Source organism: Acinonyx jubatus, chromosome E1, assembly GCF_027475565.1.
Source record: "Acinonyx jubatus isolate Ajub_Pintada_27869175 chromosome E1, VMU_Ajub_asm_v1.0, whole genome shotgun sequence".
Classification (NCBI taxonomy): Eukaryota; Metazoa; Chordata; class Mammalia; order Carnivora; family Felidae; genus Acinonyx; species Acinonyx jubatus.
The window spans coordinates 20045063-20066424 of record NC_069397.1 but is presented as its reverse complement, the minus strand read 5'-3'; the positions used below and the strand labels follow the sequence as shown (position 1 = coordinate 20066424).

Genomic DNA, 21362 nt, shown 5'->3' with positions numbered 1-21362 from the left:
ATTTCCCCAATCCAAGGCCACGAAGATTTTCTCCTGTTTTCTTCTAAAAGTTTTATGGTTTTACATTTTACATTTACATCGATGATCCATTTTGAATTCATTTTACAGAAGGCCTGAGATTTAAAGTGATGTTTATTTCTTTTGACTTGTGAATGTTGAAATGGTCCAAGTTATCCAAAAGTCTAAGTTATATCCTTTCTCCATTGAATTGCCTTTGTAACTTTGTGAAAAATCAATTGGCCGTGTTTGTACCTATTTCTGACTCTTCATTCTGGTCCACTGATCTGTTTTTATCCCTTTGACAATTACCTTATCTTCATTACTTCAGCTTTATAGTAAGGAAATGAACTACTGTGAGTCTTTCAACTTTGTTCTTCTTTCTCAAATTGTTTCGGGTATTCTAGTTCCTTTGCCTTTCCACACAGACTTTTTTTTTTTAAATGTTTATTTATTTCAAAGTGGGGTGGGTAGAGGGAGAGAGCAAATTCCAAGCAGGCTCTGCACTGTCAGCACAGAGCCTGACACAGGACTCAGTCTCTTGAACCACAAGATCATGACCTGAGCCAAAATCAAGAGTTGGACACTCAACTGACTGAGCCACTCAGGTGCCCCTCCATACACAGTTTAAAATCAGCTTATTGATATCTACAAAATGTTATGCTGGGATTTTGGTTAGAATTGCATTAAATCTATAGATTAACTTGGGGAAAATTGGCATCTTAACAATATTGTATTTTCCAATCTATGAATTTGTTATTTCTGTTTATTTACTTTCATCAACAATTTGATTTGATTCTGTACTTTTCAGCATATAGGTCCTACACATGTTTTTTAGATTTACATATAAGTATTTTTGGTTTTGGAAAAAAAATAAGTATTTTTGTTTTTGGAGTTGCTGTGGATGGTTTTGTTTATAAACTTCTGTTTCCAAAATTATATGCTAACTATACTTAAAATTTTTTTTTAATTTTTGGGGCACTTTGGTGGCTCAGTCAATTGAGCTCCAACTCTTTGATATCGGCTCAGATCATGATCTCATGGTTAGTGAGGTCAAGCTCCATGTCAGGATCTGTGCTGACAGCTCAGAGCCTGCTTGGGATTCTCTCTCCGTCTCTCTCTCTCTCCCTCCCTCTCTCCCTCTCTCGCTCTCTCTCAAAACTAAGTTAACATTTTTAAAAAATTTTTATTTTTAAAAATTGTATTTCCAGGGGCGCCTGGGTGGCTCAGTCGGTTAAGCATCCGACTTCAGCTCAGGTCACGATCTCACGGTCTGTGAGTTCGAGCCTTGCGTCAGGCTCTGGGCTGACAGCTCAGAACCTGGAGCCTGCTTCCCATTCTGTGTCTCCCTCTCTCTCTGCCCCTCCCCCATTCATGCTCTGTCTCTCTCTGTCTCAAAAATAAATAAATGTTAAAAAAATTTTTTTTAAATTGTATTTCCAGTTGTTCATTACTAGTATAGAGAAATATCTTTGCATGTTGGCCTTGTGACCAACAAGACTTGGTGACCTTGCTAAACCTACTTACCAGTTCTAGGAGCTATTTTGTAGATTCCTTGGGGGTTTTTTTATGCAGAGAATCATGTAATCAAATAATATAAAGACTCTCATTTCTTCCCTTTCGACCTATATGCCTTTTAAATTTCTTTAAACCTACCTTATTGCGCTGGCTAGGGCTTCTCGTATGATGTTGCACGACATTAGTGACTATAGAAATCCTTACCTTGCTTCTGATCTCTGCAGAAAGATCTCTTTCACCACTAAGTGTGTTGTTAGCCGTGGCATTTATATAGATGTGATTTATCGGGTTGAGTTCTTTTCTAATCCTGGTTTCTTGAGGGGTTTTTATCATGAATGGATGTTGAATATTGTCAGGTGCTTTTGTTGTGGGGTCGTGGAGCACAACGGCCAAGAAAGAATTCTTGAGACATCGTAAGGTACATCTTAGGAAATTTATTTAAGTAGCATGGGGACAGGACCCATGGGCAGAAAAAGCTGCACTTTTGCTCTATGCAGCTGGTGTATGTATGCCTAGTGCTCAAGGGGGAGGGGATGTGCAGGGAGTAGTAGATCATAAATGCTTCTTCTAATTTCCACTCGTAAAACTACATTCACTAAAAAATTTTTTTTAATTAAAAAAAACTACATTCACAAGATTGCTCTGGTGCTTATCGTTCAGTTTGATATTAGCTATCAGTGAGATGTACAGGAAGTCATGAGACCCTTTAAGAATGTAGCAACCAGCACATATTTGATCCTTATCAAAACTATGCAGGCTGTATACGGGTCAGCCTTCTGGGCTAAAAGTGAACATTTTTCTGCTTCTATCCCTCATCATTTACCCCCTGACCAATTTTTGGTCCTTAAATCTTTTAAGGTTGTTGAAAGGCGAGGAGCTCATCTTCTGTAACTTCTTCAAGCTGTCAGGGATCATAGAGATATCCCTACCTGTGGACTGAAATTGGTTACTCTCTGTCCCTACAAGTAACTATAATAGAAGGCCATTGCTGTAGAGTACAGAGAAGACATCTGGGTGAATTTGTTTTGAGTAGTAAGGATCTTTTGAGTGAAGGAATTGGCACCTGCTTGCATGTATCTCAACAATAGAAAAGAACAAAGCCAAAGGGACAACATATTAGCATTATTATTATAATGAAAATAAGAAGAGGGGCACCTGGGTGGCTCCTCGGCTAAGCCTCCGATTCTTGATTTCAGCTCAGGTCATGATCTCATGGTTTGTGAGTTTGAGCCCCACATCGGGCTCTGCACTGTCAGTGCATGGGATTCTCTGTCTCTCCCTGTCTCTCTTTCCCTCCCATGTTCGTGCTCTCTTTCTCTTGCTTTCAAAAAAATAAATAAATAAAGGTAAAAAAAAAAAAAAAAAAGAAAAGAAATGAGAAGACACTTTAGTGTGGACCATAGTCCACCTCCGGACCACAAATGTAACCAATCATTAAGTGGCAATGTAGGGTCTTTAAGAGCATCAATTTGATTATTCATATCAGTAAGTAGTCCTGTTATATTTTTGTCATAATCCAGAATGGAGTCACAGCATTCTGCCTTAATAATGGCACACACTCCTCCTTGTGTTGCTGTTAAGACATCTATAGCCATTATATTTTGTAGAACTGCTTTATGCACTCGGGTCATTTTGGTGTTTAATAATGTAATGCTATTTTGAGAGTCATTTTAAGATCTTAATTGCATATTTATCAAGGGCCTCTATGTGCCATAAAACATCTTCTAGACCTACTGATGGAAGAAAAATAGATGTCAGATCATCATATCATCATACTAATGGAATGCAGACCTTGTCCATCGTTGTTTTAGCTATGGAAGATTCACTAGACTTGTGATAGTCTTAGTGCTATGGCTAGGAGTCTAGGCATAACCTATAGTACATCTTCCAATCCAGCCTGGTGGAAGCCATGGCCAAAAATTTGGCCCATGTAACCATTGTATTCCATTAGGTGCTAGCCATCTGATGCCTGATCACCTTGTCTAGTCAATAGCAAACCAGTCAGTTGCCTATAAAATAATGGTATGGTCACAGGCTTATGGGGGTAACCATTCCATTTAGCTGGTACTATTGGGCTATGAATCAAGGGTATGGTTTTTCTCTTCTTAGCATAAGGGACGGGCCTTTTGGCTTAGTTGTCCTATTGTGGTAGTAAGCCACATATATCCATCCTGTATTTGAGATAATCCTTCCTGGGTATTATCTCAAATAATAGTCAAGGAATTTGTTGTCGTCAGACTATCTACGGATTGGCATATTCAGTTAAAATTTTGATAGTTTGAGGATAAGAGAAAGGCCTCTTTTGGCCTGGAGAGTCCCATGTAACATTTACCATAGGTCAGCAAGAAACATTCTTTTTAATGATAAAAGCATCCCTACATGTGCTGGTATTAGGATGTAGTATCATTTCAGCTATGTGTGGATGTAAATAAATGCCAATCTGTACCTTGTAATGGAGAGTCTCAGCAAGGGAGACCTTAAGTGCTTGATGTGGACAGTGAGCCACAAGCCCAGCCCAAAGATTGGTTTTGGAGCTCAGCGTAGTGTTGTGCCCCTTGTAGAAAAGAGTTCCATTTAGGTATGGTGTGTAGATGGCAAGTACAAGAAAAAAGACCTCCATTTTTTTTTCTTATCTCATTGTTTAAAGAGTATTTTGAGATCTTCCACTGGTTCACAGGAATATGAGGGCACGTCGTTCAGTTCGTTGTCATTCTCCCACATCCAGGCTAACCCAGGGCTCAGCCAGCCATTATTTCTATAAGTCCATAGTTAACTCCATGGAGTGGGGTATAATCTGGTTTTAAGGAGCAATTGTGTTATCCCAGACACATAGAATTGATCAGGGTGAAAGCTGAGTTACCCAGTTGTTGGGGTATCCATTCCATTGTCCAGCTATTTAAATAATCATATGTCCATGGGGTCCCTTTTATTATCCCCACAGAGTAACAAACAGGAAGACTGTCTATATATGAGCTATTATGGCAGTATCTCTGAAGTTTACCCCAAGTTGTCTAGCTTAGGCAAACAACAAGCATTTAAAGACAGCTAATTAAAACTAGAACCTAACATCCATAAGGATGCATTATTGAGAAACATAATTTTTCTCAGTTCACCCTTATTTCCAGAGATAGCCAAATCAAGACTGATTCATTTGTAAAACAAGTCCAGTTTTAACAAACTTGGCCTAATTATTTACATAAGCTCAGCAAGAATAGTGATGGATCATATAGATCCTTTAAAATCTGTTTTGTGGAAACTTTTTATAAGGAATCTGTAGATTGAACTTTTTTGACAGGGAGAGCACATACGCAACCATGTGAGTGGGTGAGGGGCGGAGGGAGAGAGAGAGAGAGAGAGAGAGAGAGAGAGAGAGAGAGAGAAAGAAAGAATCGTAACCAGGCTCCACATGAGGAGTCCCAACAGTTCGAGGCTCCGTCTCACAACTGTGAGATCATGACCTAAGCCAAAATCTAGAGTCAGAAGCTTAACCAACGGAACCACCCAGGTGCCCCTCTAGATTGAACTTTTAATAGCTGCTCAAGGGTAGAGCCGAGCCAAATTGTTGTCATCAGACTTGCCTACAATACCTATAGATTTGGGTGCATTCCTTTTCTTGAGGTCCCTAAAATATCCTGAGGTTTCCTGCACCTGCCAGAAAGTGACATTCTTTACTCACCTGGTAAGGCTGCTGGGAACTCTGTAAGCAAGGTATCAGGTCAACATTTTCTTTTTTTTTTTTAATGTTTATTTATTTTTGAGAGAGAGACAGAGAAACAAAGTGCAAGTGGGGGGATGGGCAGAGAGAGAGGGAGACACAGAATGAGAAGCAGGCTCCAGGCTCCGAGCTGTCAGTACAGAGCCCGACACGGGGCTTGAACTCACGAACTGTGAGATCATGACCTGAGCCAAAGTCAGACACTTAACAGACTGAGCCACCCAGGCGCCCCTCAGGCCAACATTTTCAAGGGGCTTTATTGACTCCATAAAGTCAACCTTAATTCCGTAGAGCTGTCTGGTCATATCTGAGTCTATGCATGTCTCTCTTACATAGGACATTCCAGTCAAAGCCTTAGTAATATAACCAGTGTTTCCAATTGTGTCCTTTACAAGGAGAATAGATTCTTTTTAAGTTTTCTTTAAATTCCAGTTGGTTAACATATAGTGTAATATTAGTTTCAGGTGTACAATACAGTGATTCAGCAGTTCCATACGTCACCTGGTGTTCCATCACAAGTACTCTCCTTGATCCGCTTCACCCATTTCACCCATCTCTCCACCCACCTCCCCTCTGGTAACCATCAGTTTGTTCTCTGTAGTTAAGAGTCTGTTTCTTGGTTTGCCTCTCTCCCTTTTTTTTTTTTCCTTTGCTCATTTGTTTTGTTTCTTAGACTCCACATATGAGTGAAATCATGTGGTATTTGTCTTTCTCTGACTGGCTTATTTCATTTAGCATTATGCTGTCTAGCTCCATCCATGTCATTGCAAATGGCAAGATTTCATTCTTTTTATGGCTGAGTAATATTCCATTGTACATATATACTACATCCTCTTTATCCATTCATCAGTAGTTGGACAGTTGGGCTCTTTCCATAATTTGGCTATTGTAGATAATGCTGCTGTAAACATCCAGGGTGTATGTATCCCATTGAATTTAGTATCCTTTGGGTAAATACCTACTGGTGTGATTGCTGGATGGGAGGTTAGTTCTATTTTTAACTTTTTGAGGAGACTACAAAGAGAACAAATTCTTATTGAACTTATGCAAATAACTAATTGCCAAGAAAGAAAGAATACCCACTGGGAGTTTCTGAATTCTGGAGGATTCCAATAAAGAAAAGATTTAAATGTTTCAATTTGTTCACGAAAGAAACTTTATCACATTTCTATAAGTCATGGATTTCTTAAGAGAAGGTTTTTTTAAATCTAGAAGAGCAAACATTAGGAAACCAGCAGTGTGTCAAATAAGAGTCACAAAAACCATAATCATCTTCCTCAGTCTATTTAGTCCCGTTCTCCTAATTCTAGTTGTTCAGATGCAGCTTCTTCCATTAGTTCTGGATATCCTTAACCATTTTAGTTTTATGATTTTAAAGATATCAAAAACCTGTATTTGTCAAAAGTCAGTTTCCTGAATCTCCTTGAAGACAAACTCATTCTGCAAGAGCATCAGAACAATAACTGTAAACCACAAGAGACTCAAAAATAGAATGGTTAAAGATCTGATAAGAGAGTTCATTATAATGTAGCTGACAAGGAAATTTAGTTATTCCTGTGACACATAGCATTTTAATAATTACAATTATTTAATTTTGACCTTATACTAGAACATATTGAAACTTCAGGAGTTTCATATATTTTCTATAATATATGAAATTATATTTTTTATATATTTTTAAGTATATTCCTAAATAGGATTACAGATCATTCTAAATTTAATATTTACATTTAACTGAGCTGGCAGTAAGAGATTCTACAGGAAGCTAGAGTTGTTAGCAAAACTTGAGAAGTTTTGACTTTCTTAAGTAATCAAAGACCTGATAACGACAAAACACAGAAGCTTTGGTTTTCTGGGCAGATAAAGAAAAAGAAAAAAAACTTCATTTACATTTTCTTATCAAAAGCAGACAACAATCCAAGAAAACTTTGTCTTTTTAACACAGAGAAAAGCAGAATTTCAATTTTATGCCAATGTACTTTTAAAATCCATTCATTTCAACCTCAATCTTGACCATACATAAAATTCTTTTCCAAAAAATTCCCTTCACAAACCTTCTACAACTTTCTTTTTCATTCAGATTTTGTTGTAAACATTTTCTCCCCAAACAACCAATCTCATTTTAGGACAGAATTTCTTTTTCCCTCAACAAAAGGTATTCTTTCTCATAATCCTCCACTCCTATGTACAGAGTTGCTTTCCTTATGTCTGTCAGTCTTTTTTAAAAATTTTTTAACATTTATTTATTTTAAGAGACAGAGCATGAGCAGGGGAGAGGCAGAGACAGGGGGAGACACAGAATCCAAAGCAGGCTCCAGGCTCTGAGCTGTCAGCACAGAGCCTGATGCAGAGCTTAAACCCACAAACTGTGAGATCATGACCTGAGCCGAAGTCGGATGCTTACCTGACTGAGCCACCCAGGCGCCCGTCCTTCGATCTTAATTATATTTAGCAGAATTTTAACTCTTAGAAACATTAATCTCCAAAGAAAATTAAGTAGTAATCACTTGTGAATGGTCTGTTACACCAAAATTCTTTACATCTGAACTTCATGAACATATTTCATAATTTCTAAAAACATGTTTTTCCATAGTACAACCTTTCAACCAAGCATAAAGCAAGTTTACCATAGACCCAACATCCTCAGTTTCTCTGTGGTAAGAAGCCAAAAGCCCAAACCTACATTTAGTAAACATGCTTTAGCATTTATTTGGAAAAGACTTAGATATCCAATAAATTCAATCTAATTTATTGTTTAACTTAGCAAAACTAGTGTCAGGAGCGCCTGGGTGGTTCGGCTGGTTAAACTTCCAACTCTTGATTTCAGCTCAGGTCATGATCTCACAGTCATGGGATCAAGTCCTGTGTCGGGCTCTGAGCTGACAGTGCACACCCTGCTTGGGATTCTCTCTCTCTCTGTCTCTCTCTCTCTCTCTCTGCCTTTCACCCTGCTTGCATGAGTACGTGAGCTCTCTCTCAAATAAATATTAAAAAAAAAAAAACTTCACAGTTTCATGTTACCAAAAATTTTGAAAGCTATTTAAAAGTTTTACCTATGGGGTGCCTGGATGGCTCAGTGGGTTAAGGGTCCAACTTCGGCTCAAGTCATGATCTTGTGGTTTGTGAGTTCAGTTCCCACATCAGGCTCTGTGCTAACAGCTCAGAGCTTGGAGCCTGCTTTGGATTCTGTGTCTCCCTCTTTGTCTGTCCCCCACCCCACTCACTCTGTCCCTCTGTCTCAAAAATACACAAACATTTTTGAAGTTTAAAAATAAATAAATAAATAAATAAAAGTTTTACCCATTAATCTTTTATTTATTCAGCCTACTTGTTCTTAACAATTACTCGTGAAAACTTTGACACAAAATTAACCATCATTTTAAGTCATCTTTCTGCTGACAAATTGCAACAGCGATAACACGAGTTTATTTGACCTTTTGTAAACCTTGGTAGAATAAAAGTTTTACATTTAGTGCTGATAACTCTAAAGACATGTTTACCTTTAATTAAACTAACAAACTCAAATTAGCTTAAATGCCAAATATATTGCACCTGGGCACACTAAATGTCAATCAGTTTGTTCCCCACTGTCAGTTTTTACCTGGGGCACCAGTGGGGAAATCTGAAGTGAGCGGTTTAAGTCCAGAGAGAGGTGCTCTCCACTCCTTGATAGCAAGGAGAGGAGGAACAGGAGCCAATGGCACTGAGGGCATGAAGGATGGTACAGGAGCCATTATGCGAGTGGCACCCAACATGGTGGGGAAAGAGGAGCAGGGGGAGGTGCAGGCAGAAGAGGTGAGGTGCTGCCAGCAAGAGGGCAGAGAAAAAGGACTCTCTCAGTCCTAAAGCTCATCAGCACAGACAGATGAACAGGCACACCTTTTGTTTCCATCCACAAAAAGTGAAAATAGGCAGTCCATGTCTGGTGGAGAAGACAGGGAACCTCCCTGAAGCAAAAGGAATTTTGAAAGCTTCTTGGGAGTATTCTTTAAGGTCCCCATCCTGAGGTAGACTTATAGGACAACTGGCTCCAATTATCATAGCCATTAACCTAGGAAATGAATGAGGGAGAAAACCCCACACAACCAGAGTCAGGCAACATTCATCCAGTACTCTCAAGATATATTCCAGCTCTGACACACAAAGAAGCAAACAAAGAGGAGAGAATAACTCAGGAAAAAGAAGGAGGCATATACAGGATCTTGGCAGAGAGATGGGGGCAGGGAGTGGTGCACATAGAAAACATGACAAAACACAGGGAGGGTGGTGGGTTAAGTAGGACGGGCCTGGGCAGCCAGCTGATGGTGGATTGAGAAGAAAAGGGTGAGGAGAGGGGTGTCCTCGTGCCCCCTAAAGGAGTATGGACAGATGAGGGTTTTGGTAGAGGGCCATAAAGGCCTGACCATATGGGATTTTGGTCCATTTTCCCTGATGCCTACCAAAAGGTCCAATTGATAAATAGTACTGAACCTTAAAGACCCATCAATGGGTCATTTTTTTTTTATCATCCTTCAGAGAACATTGAGGCCAAGCATTATTACAGAAAAAGATGAGGCACTTCTTCTTTAAATCCTATTGTCCAGATTGACTCCATTGTGTTAGGTAACAACAGCCCAAAGGAAAATCCTTTGGGATCAAGGAAGCTGATCCTATAGTTAATTCCTACAAATGGAGGAGAGTCCATTAACTAACTAGGAGTCCCTTACCAAAATCCTCCTCAGCTTCTAAGTGGCATCCCACCAGGAATATTGCTGAAGTTCCCTGGGATTCAGAGTGGTGGGAGGCATCCCTCAGTTTCAACCACTCTGACACCATTGTACTACCTGAGAAGGGGTGTCAGTGATTGGACTGAAATGCCACAGAGATTGGAGCTGCCTCTTTCCATTTTGGGGGTATCAATATATTTTGCAACCAGTAACAATACCCTTTGTAAGACTCTGGATCTACTATTAATGGATGAGGTAGAGGCCCTGGCCCTTGTTAACAAGGAGCAGCTATTTGGTATCATATTAAGTGACATATATCTAAGCTAGAAGTACTTTCAGTCTGAGATTAGGACAGAACTCCAAACAGCCCATGGGCAAGACAAATGAAAGACGTGAAGAAACGAAAGTACGGAACCCCTATCTAATCCAGGAAACTTTCTTGTGAGCTTTATCTGTGATCCAGTCCCCCGCTGGGTGAGTGCCTCAACTGGATAATAGCTCCCACCAGTCACTTTCAGGAATCACATGTGGTCAGATGTATCTTGGATTTTATGCTCATTTGAGGGATCACACTGGATTATTTAGGAGGAAACCTTCCATGGGAGTCTTGAGATCAGCGGCCATCCTAGGGACATGTATGTCTGTCCTGCGATGAGTATTAAAAGAGTATTAAAATACTCGAGTATACAAGTATTAAAAGAGCAGATGAAACAGAGACTGATTTCTGAGCCCAACGCCATTACAGCCAAGGTACTGGTGTCCAGCCGGGCAGCAGAAGTTTGTCTTCCCCTTAGTAGGGCCACGGGCAAGAGGTTCTCTCCTGAGCACTCAGACAAGACACATTCCGAAGGGTTGTACTATTCAGGACATCTCTGGAAAAAAACAAGAAGTAGAGGCTGGGGGAATAAAAGGGTTTTAGCAGGTCGCACTGAGGCTCTTAGATTCCCCCTATAATCCCCTTGCAGGGCCACCAAAAATGTTGGTGGGTCATGGAGCACAATGGCCAAGAAAGAATTCTTCAGACATTTTACAGTGCAAATTAGTAAGTTTATGTAAGTAGCACGGGGAAAGCTCTCTGCTCTGTGGGCAGAAAGAGCTGCACTTTTGCTCTATGCAGCTGGTGGTTATATGCTTTGTGCTCAAGGGGGAAGGGACGTGCAGGGACTAGTAGATCAAGGGGAGCCCCTCTGGCCCAGTCTGTGGAATATGTGACTCTGATCTCAAGGTCGGAAACACAAGCCCCACGTGGGGTGTAAAGATTACTTAAAAATAAAATCTTTAAAAATATTTAAAACTAGGGACGCCTGGATGGCTCATTGGGTTAAGCATCTGACTCTTGATTTCAGCTCAGGTCGTGACCTCACAGTTTGTGAGCTGACGCCCCAAGTTGAGCCCCTGCTTGGGATTCTCTCTCTCCATCTCTCTTTATTTGCCTCTTCACCACTTGCGTGCAGGCACCCACTTTCTCTCTCTCTCTCTCTCTCAAAATAAATAAATAAACTTAAAAAAAATAAAATAAAAAATAAAAATAAATGCTCAAATTTCTGCCTGTGAAACTGCTTTCTCAAGATTTCTCTAGTGCTTGTCATTCAGTTTGATGTGAACTGTCAGTGAGATTTAAAGGCAGTCATGAGACCCTCAAAGAAAGCAGCAACCAGCACATATTTAATCCTTATTGAAATTATGCAGGCTTTAGGTCAGCCTTCTGGGCTAAAGGTGAATATTTTTCTGCTTCTATCCCTCATCACTTTTTTTGCATCAAATAATATCACGTGGCTTATTTATTCTGTTGCAGCAATGGATTATATTGGTTAATTAATGAATTCTGAACTAGCTTCGCATTTCTTAGATAAACTGTACTTGGTCGTAGTATATTATTGTTCCTATATGTTGTTGGATTTCTTTGTTAATATTTTGTTGGTCATTCTTACATCCATATTGATGAAGAGTTTTGGATATTGGTTTACAGTTTTCTTGTACTTCCTTTATCCTTTTTTGGTATCAGGATAATGCTGGCCTTATAAGATGAGTTACAAAGTGTTCCCAGTGTTATTTCTTCTTTAAACATTTGGTAGGATTCACCAGTGAAGTCACCTGAGCCTAGAGTTTTCTTTTTTGAAAGGTTTTTAACCACAAATTTCATTTTTTAATAGATAAAGCAGTACTCAGCTTATCTATTGCCTTTTGGGTGAGTTTTGGTAGTTTGTGGCTTCTAAGGAATTACTTGGTTTCATCCATGTTATTAAATTTATGTACACAGAGTTGTTGAAAATATTTTTCTTTGTTATCCTTCTAATGTCTGTATGGTCTATAGTGCTATCCCCTCCTCCATTCTATATTGATAATTAGGTTATCTCTCTTTTATCCTCAGACTAGAGGCTTAGCAATTTTATTGATCTTTTGAAACAACCAGCTCATTATTTCATTGATTTTTCTCTATTATTTTTCTGTTTTCAGTTTCACTGATTATTAGTCTTAATGATTTCCTTCCATCTTGCTTATTCCATGAAACTTGGAAAAGACTGAAGCTACCAGGGTCACTGATCAAAAATACATTATTAGGGGTGCCTGGGTAGCTCAGTCAGTTGAGCATCTGACTCTTGACTTCGTCTCAGGTCATGATCTCATGATTCGGGAGATCAAGCTCCACATCAGGCTCTTCACTGATAGTGCAGAGTCTGCTTGGGATTCTCTCTCTCCTTCTCTTTCTCTCTTCCCCTGCCCAGTTCATGCACACACACTCTCTATCTCAAAATAAATAAACTGAAATATATATATATATATATATATAAATATAAGTTTATTTTTAAAGTTATACATATATAATATAATATGTATATTATGCATATAATTACGAAATGTATTTTTAAATTTATTCTTTTGAGAAACCATCCTAATAGTTTTCCATGTTTTATGTCTTTGCAGTTGACTGGTCTGAGTGTCTCCAATGGAAAGGACCAACTTGTAGTGTTCCATACAAAAGACAACAAAGACCTCATTGTCTGCCTTTTCAGCAAACAGCCAACCCATGAGAGTCGAATTGGAGAACTTGTTGGAGTCCTGGTGAATCATTTCAAGAGGTAAAGCTTGATTTTTGTAACTGAGGCAGGTTTTGAACATATGAAATCTTTCATCATAATTCTTACTGAACTTGCTTTGTGCCAATTTCAATGTATTGAGTTATTTTCCTTTAGAAGAACGACATAAATCATCCATTCCACAGAAGGCAAAATTAGCATCTAGGCTTAGTTTCAAGACTAGGAATGATCCTCTGCTATTCCAGCCTCCAGCTGAACGAAAAATGATAGAATTTCCCCAATTGTGATTTCTTCATCACCAGTCCAATGACAGAAATCCAAAAGACAGAAAAATTACTTTATGTACTTATTGTCACAGCTTCTCATTTATCCCAAATATAATCAGCAATTGTGTCTACTATGAACGTAAATTAGAAGACAGGTTTAGGATGACATATAGGTACATGAAGACTGAAGGAATTTCTAAGAGAAGCAACAACCTATACAAAAACGCAGAGTTTGGGTGGCACATGACATATTAACAGTGAACCTAGATGTCTGGGGTATTTGTGTGTGGGTGTGTGTTATGAACAGTGATGTGAGAAATATGCACCGAGCATCGACCCTGAGGACGATGTGGACCAGGGAATGATCTGTCTGGTTACTTATTGGAGTTGTTTTAGAGACGGGGTCTTCCTTCCCATAGGACATCATTGAGCATTCGGCGTAGAGCGTTTCTGACTCCAAAGTCAGATGTTCTTTCCAGTGTGGCAAACTGTCTATCTCCGCCTCCCCCCCACCCTGATGCCAGGGGAAGACCGCTTCTCAAAACTCAGGGTCCAGTTCCTTTTCTTCCTCCACGATGCTTCCTAAGTTGCCAGAAGTAATCGACTTTCCTTATCAGTATTGTGTTGTTGTTTTTTCTCACTTAGATATGGCTTTTCTTTCCCTAAACAAAGACATATCTAGAATCAAATGTCCACCTGTCTAATTCGACTGTGTTCATTTTGCTGATCAGTGTGTGCAGTATAAGCAGACCATTTATTTTATGTTATTAAACTTTGTATCCTAGATCAAAATAGGTCCTTAGATATGTAGTTAAATGCTTTTCAGTGGTGTGGATAAAATAATGCATAATGGTCATCTGGTGGGAAAAAAATAAGAATCTAAGGAATTACCAAAAAACAATGATAAACAGATAAGTTTGAAAAATTCCCTTCCATCTGCCAAAGAGTGCTAAGAGGATACTAAGGAGTTTAGAATGGAAGGGAAAGACATGGAGAAGGCATCTCTACAGTAAAGTCATGGCTCAGTTTAGGAGGCTTCTTTTCCTTCTGATAGTTAGAACAAAGTAAGGACAATTAAAGGGATTTTAATCCGCATGCCTGTACTAATGCATAGTTTTTGCCTGGAAAATATTTCTTCTCAGTCTGGGTCCTTGTTTAGCAAATTCCAACTCTTATTGAATGCTTCTGTAAGTAGGGGGAAATGGGAAACTGGTCCTAGCACGGTCAGTTGCTGTCTCTCCCTAGCATATGCATTCTGAGATAACATTTCTACTTGTATTCCCTCCAATCTTTAATATATGGAAGAATTTTAAACATCTTTAAAAATTATAAATGGGAGGAAGAGAAGAAGGCTGTCAAAATGCTAGATTTTTTTATAGTTTATTCTTGATGTTCTTACTCTATGAATAAAAGGTCAAGCATCAACAAGAGATAAAACCCCTCCTCCCTGCCCCCAGGAAATTCAGGCTTGGAATTTCGACTTAGAGTTAGTCAGCAACTTGATATTGACTTCATAAGGAATGGTTAATTTGATTTCTTTACTAGCTGTTTTCCCTTATTACCAAGTATCATATCATTGGTGTGACTTTGAAAATGGCACTGTGTTGGGGTGCCTGGGTGGCTTAGTCAGTTAAGGATCTAGCCCTTGATTTCGGCTCAGGTTGTGATCTCACAGTTCATGGCATTGAGCCTTATGATGGGCTCTGTGCTGATAGCACAGAAAGCTTGGGAAGCTGCTTGGGATTCTCTCTCTCCCTCTCTCTGCCCATCCTCGCTCTCTCTCTCTCTCTCTCTCAAAATAAATCAATGAACATTAAAGAAAATTGTATTGTGTTTTACAAGTACAGTGATGTGGTACATGATCTTATTTGTCCCTGGGTTAATTGCAGAAATCCAAAGTTGAGAGAGATTTAAGTTCAGACAAATATTTTATCTTCCAGGTAATTTCCCTAAAGTACATTCTGAAAGGTTCTCTGGTTAGAACTCAGAAGGAAAGGCTCAGAATAGCTGAATATAGCATTGATAGATTAGATTTGAGCAGGAGTCATTATCTTCAAAAAATCGTAAGGAGAAGGGCGCCTGCGTGGCTCATTCAGTTAAGTGTCTGACTCTTGATTTTGGCTCAGGTCATGATCTTACAGTTAGTGAGACTGAACCCCACGTTGGGCTGTGCACTGACAGTATGGAGCCTACTTGGGATTTTCTCTCTCTGCCCCTCCCCCCCTCAAAATAAATGAACAAACTTTAAAAAAAAAAAAATTATAAAGAGAGAGGATTAGGACTTAAAATCCATGAGTAAAATTCCAACCAAGTATCAGAGAGAAGAGAGAGAACTAAAAAATTTGATAAAAGAGCATCTCATTTGGGGTGCCTGGGTGGCTTATTTGGTTAAGCATCTGACTTCGACTCAGGTCATGATCTCTCACTCTGTGAGTTTAGCCCTGCCTAAGGCTCTATGCTGACAGGTCAGGGTCTGGGGCCTGCTTCAGATTCTATGTCTCCTTCTCTCTCTGACCCTTCCCCACTTGTACTCTGTCTCTCTCTCTCTCAAAAATAAACATTAAAAAAAAATTTTTTTTAAATGAGCATCTCATTTTATTAGGCCAGCACAACACTATACCCAAAACAAGGAAGGATAGCACAAAAAAAGAAAATTATAGTCTAATCCCACTTTCATGTGGAGATTTTTTTTAACCCTAAATAAAATGCTCCCAAATTGGTCCAAGAGTGTCTGTGGCCTAAAGGAACTTCTAAGTCATGCTGACCTCAGTGTCTGGAGGAGGTCAAGAGAAAGGACACACCCAGCTGAGGGAAGAAGTGGCCTCGTGCAGACAATACTGCAGTTTGGAGAGAGGGTGATGTGAGTTCACATCCTGAAAGGAAGCTATAGGACAGCCGTACATGGTGCCCTCACCTCTTCAAGAACTGCATTTCAGGGGTGCCTGGTGGCTCAGTCGGTCAGGTGTCTGACTCTTGGCATCGGCTCAAGTCATGATCTCGTGGTTCATGAGATCCAGCCTTACATGGGGCTCTGCACTGGCAGTGCGGAGCCTGCTTGGGATTCTCTCTCCCACCCATCCCACCCCCACCTCTTGATTCATTCTCTCTCTCTCTTTCTCTCTCTCTCTCTCTCTCTCCCCCTCAAAATAAATAAGTAAACTTAAAAAAAAAAACAACTGCATTTCAGCAAATAGCTGCCCCGCTCAAAGCAAATAATAAACCAGAAAGAAAAGAGCAAGAAAACTGTGCATAGGCGATATGAAACTAAGGAGCAAAGAAAATAAGAAAAGGCAGATGAATAAAAAAGAAAAATATAAGAATAAACTTTACATTTAAAAAAAAAAAAAAAAAAAGGACAGCTCAAGCACAGACCAACCAGGGTAGATGCCATCCAGAAACACCTGATACAACCATACCATTCAAGTCCTGGCCCTGTTCCACAGACCAGAAATTATGCCAAAGGGGAGGGAGGGGACCCAAAGTCAGATACCAGTAGATATGCTAATAAAGTTAAACAGGCTTCTTTACTGTGGTTCTTCTCAGAGGCTTTAATATGGCTTTGTTCATTTTAAATATAGCCAATAAGAAAGTTATAAGGACATATCTGTATACATTTATATGTGTGTGTATGTATGTATCCATACATACATGATTATGTATATTATAGACAATATCTGGAAAGATATGCAGGAAATGGGTAACAATGTTATCTCTGGACGGAAAGAGGGGAGATAGGGTACTACGAGAAAGGTAGGTGGGAGATTTATTTATTTTTCCTTGTAAATCTTTTGCAATTAAATATATGTGTTACGTATCTAAAAAAAATATTCATTTTTAATAATAAACAAATGACAGCTAGTTTTTAGGCCTATTATATAGGCCTGAATTCCTGGATATTCTCTTTTCCCATTTAGAAAAGTACAAAAGAACAAAAAAGCTTTCTGAGTGAATGATCTATCTTATGGCATTTGAATACTTTGAAATAAACCCAAATAACACCTCTTGGGACACACCTGAAACCAACTGTAACATCATGTCAACTATACTCAAAAAAATTTTTTTTTCTAATGTTTATTTTTGAGAGAGAGAGAGAGAGACAGAGCGTGAGCAGGGGAAGGGCAGACAGAGAGGGAGACACAGAATCCAAAGCAGACTCCGGGCTCTGAGCTGTCAGCACAGAGCCCGACACGGGGCTCAAAGCCATGAACTCTGAGATCATGACCTGAGCCGAAGTTGGACGCTCAACCGACTGGGCCACCCGCCCCATATTTTTTTAAGTAAAAAAAGATAAAAATAAAAAAACGTTACAAACCTAAAACCTCTGGGCATATCCTCGTTCCGTGTGGTCGTGTTTTGTAGGCACGTAGCCCTTGTCTCTGGTGGTGGTGCCAGCGGCCCTCCAGGCCAGTTTGCTTTGCAGAGGTTATGAAAATGGCTGACTCGGTTTTGGGTTTGTGTCTCATCCTCAGCACTGGCTACCTGCTGGTCGTGAGCTTTTCTGCCCACTAGTAAACAGATGGTCTCACGTTGGCTGCCCTGACTGCAGAGTCACCAGAAACTCAGCGATATTAAGCTGTCAAAGGACCCATCTGCCCTAAGCAGCTGTCCAGGCATTTGCCTGTCTGGATGCTGGAAACCTCAATTATAACCCCAACTCATAAGCATAGAAACTTATTTTTCCTGTTTTGTTTTTGTGGATGAAAGCCTGAAGTCAGTGCCATCTGCTTCTTGTTTTTTGGGTTTTTTTGTTTGTTTGTTTGTTTGTTTGTTTAGCAGTATCTGTAATATCTGCTTAACTTAAAAAACGCCATTGCAGGGGCATCTGGGTCGCTCAGTCAGTTAAGCATACGACTTCGGCTCAGGTCCTGAACTCAATGGTTCATGGGTTCAAGCCCCGCGTCAGCCTCTGTGCTGACAGCTCAGAGCCTAGAGCCTGCTTCGCATTCTGTCTGTCTGTCTCTCTCTCTTTCTCTCTCTCTCTCTCTGACCCTTTCCCCCCCCCACCCTCTCTCTCAAAAATAAACAAACATTAAAAAATTTTTTAAAGAACATCATTGCTTCTGTTCTTTTAACTCAAGAGTAGACTCAGACCAATAAGCAGGCCATTGGTTTGTCCCGGGAAGCACAGGCAGGGGGCCAGGGGAAATGAGGCCTCTTGACCTGAGGTAGAGGAAGTCAAAGGCCTCTGCTCCTGGCCCTTCTCATCCAACAGTCACTGCTCACTGCCTGCCCGCCGCTCCCATGTGTGTCTCCCTCTCCTCTGTCCTGGACCCCAAATACGTGTTCTCATGGCCCTTCCTCTGCATTCCCAAACTGCTTTCCTGAGATGCCTGGTTTCTAATCACAGCAGTGTATGTAACAACTAAAAGTGTAAAACAAATGAAAATACAATAGGTGAAAACAATGTAGATAGCTAACTGTAAAGGATTTGTTAATTAAATTATAGTCCATCTCCTTCTTGGAGTATTTGGGCCAGTTAAAATTATAATTATCAAAAACATCTGATTTATGGTGAGAGAAAAGTGAGTGACCACAATTTACCATCCTCAGTGTCCCCAATAGAGATACACAGGAAGACACAGAGAGAAATGCCCACTTTCCATAGTACTAGAAACTGGAAGTATTACTCAACCACAGGCCTCTGACAGGGACATCCTTCACCTCTACTCCCTTGTCATCCCATCAGGCCTTCCCTGCCCATCTTGGTAGAGAATAACAGTTTGCCCCCACCCCCCACCCCATGCACCCTGCCCCCAGCCCTACTTAACTGTTCCCCACGGCTCTCATCTCCTTCTGGCACTATACCTTTACTTCTTTCTTTATCACATGCGTTCCAGCTAGAATATAAGCCCCCAAGTTAGCAGGAACTGTACTTGAGCTGTTCACACCAGTTGCCCTGGTGTTTGGAATAGTGGCCGGCACTCAGTGGGCTCCCGCTGGGGACTCCTGGACACTGAGGCTGGCCGCTGGGGCCCCCTGGCTGTAGGACGCTCTAAGCCCTTCCCCACTGATGTATGCTCTTGCCTACCAGAAGATGGTAACTTAGCCCTCCTTGTATATGAAAGAAAGGAAGAACTCCGTTACAGTCTCCTTCCCTTTATGAATGAACACCTCTTGCCTTGTACTGGTTACAGGATTACAGCTCTAAGCAATGTCATACGTCTAGGGACAGAAGTGAATGGGTATTCAGGATATTAAATCAACTAAAAGAGCTACCAGAACAGCCATGGATACACTGTATGCTGGGGGTTGCAGCTTTTCGTTAACTTATTTTTAACAACAAAAGAACTCCAAGTAATTTCAGACTCTCCTTGTCAGTAAGCTGACAGGGGTGCAAAATGTAGGGATTCCTGCTCAGATCAGCAACTGCAGAATGAGTAAAAGACTTCAAAACTACAACGAGAGGCTGTGTGCATAAGCTGGCTCCCAGCTTAGAGGCTGAGAAGTGGGTCCTAACTACGAACAGGTGCTGTGTGGAAAGGAACCCAGAAGAACCCATGCGCACCCTTTGTGCAAGAGCTCCTGGACCAAACAAATGTCTCCTTAGTCATGAGATCTGTGAAGAGCAGTAGTAATAAGAAAGGCTCAGACTCCTTTGTAACTTGTCTCAAAAATTATGGAATGACACATTTTCTATAATTGTCATTTTAAATGTGAAAACCAAAAAATATATAGATCTAAAAGTTATGAGATTATTTTAGGATATCTTTTCTTCCAGAAACAAAGCAGCTAGTAACCAGTAGATTCACATAAAATTTTCATAGTGGAGAAAAAAAAAAATCAGCTTGATCCACACACCATCCTTGGTAAGATAGAATCATTACCAAATGAAGCAAGGAGTTATATCCTGGTCTTAGGAGGAGAGGTGTCAAGCCTAGAGATATCACACAAAATGAAAAGAATCCGACTGAGGTTGTAAAGAGAAAAGAAATTTTTGTATGAAATGGAAAAGGAAAGCAACTTTATAGGACTAGATGGCTCAGAGAACTCCTTGTCATAAAAAAAAAAAAAAAATCAGGAACAAGTTGTTAAGAGATATTCTATTCCTTGCTGACCAAAAGAAATGGGGGGAAAAAAATCAAGCCCAGCCTAGCTAAATTATGCCATTCAGAATTAGTAACTTCTGGCTTTCCACATCTGAGGCTTCTTTGATGCAGAACAGTTCTCGGTCTTTGTGTTTAGCATATGCAGTGAGTTAACAGACCTAGTAGAAATGCATGTTTGACAGGAAACAGACAGTGTGGCTCCTGGCCTAGCTCTGCCATCAGCTAGCTATAAGCTCTTGAGCAGATCAAACTTTTTTGTTCCATGGCTTATCTGTAAAATTAAAGGTCTGCACCACGTTTGTTCATTCAGTTAAAAAAATATATATTTCTATTTGCATAATGATGAGAAAGTTCTGGCAGTGTTTCGCAGCACTGTAAATAAACTTCACAGTACTGAACTCTACATTTACAAATGGCTAAGATGGTAAAAATAAAATGAAAGTCAGTGCTGGTTAGCCAGCACCAAGAAACAGGGAAAAAATATTTCTTGAGGCTCAGTCACACATCAGATATCATCTTCACACATGGGGATACAAAGACCAAACTCCTCCCATCAAGAAGTTGGTGATCTATCAAAGGAGACAAGTGTATAACTGGTAATAAGTTTGTAGAAGTTTAAAGAAAGTGGCTTAAAGCACTTTAAAGTCAGAGTCTATTGACAGGAGTAAGACATGGGGAAAATGTTCTGGGAAAACTTCATCAAAGGGAAGTGGAATTTGTATTAGACTTACACAGAAATCTCTAAGTTAAAAGTGGCAGACTTCCCAGGGCGCCTGGGTGGTTCAGTCAGTTAAGCCTCCAACTTCGGCTCAGGTCATGATCTCTCAGTTCTTGAGTTCAAGCCCCACATTGGGCTCTGTGCTGACAGCCTAGAGCCTGGAGCCTGCTTCGGATTCTGTGTCTCTCTCTCTCTTTGCCCCTCCCCTTCTTGTGCTCTGTCTCTCAAAAATAAATAAATGTTAAAAAATTATTTAAAAAAAAAGTGGCAGACTTCCACTTCTAGCCAAAATGGAATAACAAGGATGAGATTTACTCTCCTTTCTGATTATAGCTCTAAACAGACAAAGTAAATAAAA

General features: G+C 40.0%; 1 protein-coding gene across 3 annotated transcripts in view; it reads left to right on the top strand.

The window, feature by feature from the left end:
* Nucleotides 1-21362, top strand: part of MYO1D (myosin ID) — a 363813-nt gene that overhangs the window by 264893 nt on the left and 77558 nt on the right. For all 3 annotated transcript variants that reach the window (XM_053211546.1, XM_027034402.2, XM_015083443.3), the window contains exon 21: nucleotides 12862-13016. In XM_053211546.1, the coding sequence (XP_053067521.1) occupies nucleotides 12862-13016 (155 nt within the window). The remainder of the gene's footprint in view (nucleotides 1-12861; nucleotides 13017-21362) is intronic.